Source organism: Halyomorpha halys, unplaced genomic scaffold, assembly GCF_000696795.3.
Source record: "Halyomorpha halys isolate HHAL.00 unplaced genomic scaffold, Hhal_1.1 Scaffold29.1, whole genome shotgun sequence".
NCBI lineage: Eukaryota > Metazoa > Arthropoda > Insecta > Hemiptera > Pentatomidae > Halyomorpha > Halyomorpha halys.
Window position 1 is genome coordinate 1,295,117 of NW_027115892.1, and position 2,118 is coordinate 1,297,234.

The following is a 2,118-nucleotide window of genomic DNA, read 5'->3' on the forward strand; positions in this document are numbered from 1 at the left end:
TATTTATTATATTATTATTAGGATTATTATACTATACTAATTCTATAAACTACTCCGCAATTTGTTGTAATACCCTGCATACAATAATATTTATTCTATTTATATAATAATATATATAAGCCTCTAGGCGATATCATCCATCTCCCGACTAAGCAACGAATGCTTCCAAAAACCAAGTTTTCTTCCTTTCCCTTCTCTAGGTGTTAGTGCTCAACATCGATTGTAGCACTATGGTTTTGAGTTTTTTCTTATGATTTTTTCTTCATAATTTCCTAATTTTCTTTAATACTTATTCTTAACTTCTATTTTTTCTTAAATGTACTGTAATTTCAATTATGATGAAAAGTTAAAATAAAGTTTTTAAAATATTTGAACATGGCCGTGATTCAACAAACTTTGGCAAGACATGCCCCGTCATCTTCTTTGTTTTGAACAACAATATTTCCATTCCATATTTGGTTGAACAAAATCGGTTAGCTTTCTTTTTAGTTTAACAAAGCAATTGAACAATATTGAAATGATAAATAAAATAAAAACATATTAAAAACCCTTTACACAAAAAAAATATACAAATTTACACAAAAAGAGGATAGATATATTACAATATATCTATAAATAGAATAAAGATTATTGTCTGCAGGGTATTACAAAAAATTGTAGAGTAGTTTATAGAATTAGTATAGTATAATAATCATAATAATAATTTAATAAATATAATACTGAAATAGTATAATTTGAAAATAAAATCTCCAAAAATAAAAGTAAAATATCACTAAGGAGTATAAGAATTCCTGATAAGTCAGCTAAGTTTGGGAGCAAACATATTTTCTGGCTAATGATAGCTCATTCATCACTCTTTATTCATATTCATGGTATTTAAAAAAGCTGTGCAGGAAATTTTCTAGAAGTAATAAACTTCTACCACCATTGAATAAATAAAATGAAACCTTTAAAATATAATGTATACATAAACTAGAAAAAAAGGGAATTGGACTGTGATATAGGAGGCCCTGCCATAGTGAAATTCTTTCTGACCTCCTCATGGAGGAATGTTGAAAGAATGGACCATCAGCGCACTGTAGAAGAAGTCAAATCAATCTTTATTAGAATAAGGTGTGTGATTACATCTATCAGCCACTACCATTTTCGATAAAGCTTAAAAGTCGTAATACATTATCAAGAAAACTTTAATCTGGATTATCTCTCTAGGAAGTCTCGTGAGTCAATTCTTTTAAAAATTTTTTGAGGTTAATTACTTCCATCATTTGCAATAAATTATTATTTATTTATTCATTAACAATTGTACAATGTTTCGGGACTTTGAAAACATTTCACTCTCTTCAGAGAGAAGTGAAGATGCACAAATGGTGGACATGATTTCCCACATGAAATCATGAGGTTTTTATAGTCCATAAATACGGGACAGTGGTCCCGAAACGTTGTACAATTGTTAATGAATAAATAAATAATAATTTATTGCAAATGATGGAAGTAATTAACCTCAAAAAAATTTTAAAAGAAAACTTTAATTAGAAAGAAAATGAGCCATATATTTACCATCCAAAGTATGGAGAGAGCTGCTCCAATTAATTTTTGACCTTCTTCTTGAGGAGACCTCACATAAAACATCACATATCCAATAATGTAATTATATAGGGTGAAGGCTGCTTGCTGTGGTAACCTTGGTACAAATCTTATCAGATGCCTCAGAACCTGTTTAATAAATCAGAAAGAATAAAATATCTGTATCATAAAATAAAATATTTATTATGAAACATAGTTTTGTACCTTAAACATCATTTCTTGATCTCCTCTAGTTAACCTTTCCAAAATATAACGAAGGAAGAGGGCACTATCTTCTACCAAGCAACTCCAAATCACCTATAGATCAATTATAAGATTTTTATAAAATCCAAATATGTTTTCATATGCCTGGAATACATTTTAGGTTCAAAGAAGAGAAAGCACTTTATTTTCATTATGGCTTAAATAAACAGCCACCTCAAACCAATGAAGTAAATAAAAACTTAAAAGGTAAAAAAGTTTATTTAAAAGTTCCCTAAAGACTTGGTGGCTATATAACATGTAAACATATTATAAACGTATATATGATATATA

The 2,118-nt window shown here is 28.2% G+C and overlaps 1 protein-coding gene across 8 annotated transcripts in view; it reads right to left on the reverse strand.

Moving 5' to 3' along the window:
* Window positions 1-2,118, reverse strand: part of unc80 (unc80, NALCN channel complex subunit) — a gene marked incomplete at its 3' end in the record, with an annotated part of 94,437 nt that overhangs the window by 17,536 nt on the left and 74,783 nt on the right. For all 8 annotated transcript variants that reach the window (XM_014426304.3, XM_067052886.1, XM_024361893.2 and 5 more), the window contains 2 exon segments: window positions 1,558-1,713; window positions 1,789-1,881. In XM_014426304.3, coding sequence (XP_014281790.1) covers window positions 1,558-1,713; window positions 1,789-1,881 — 249 coding nt within the window.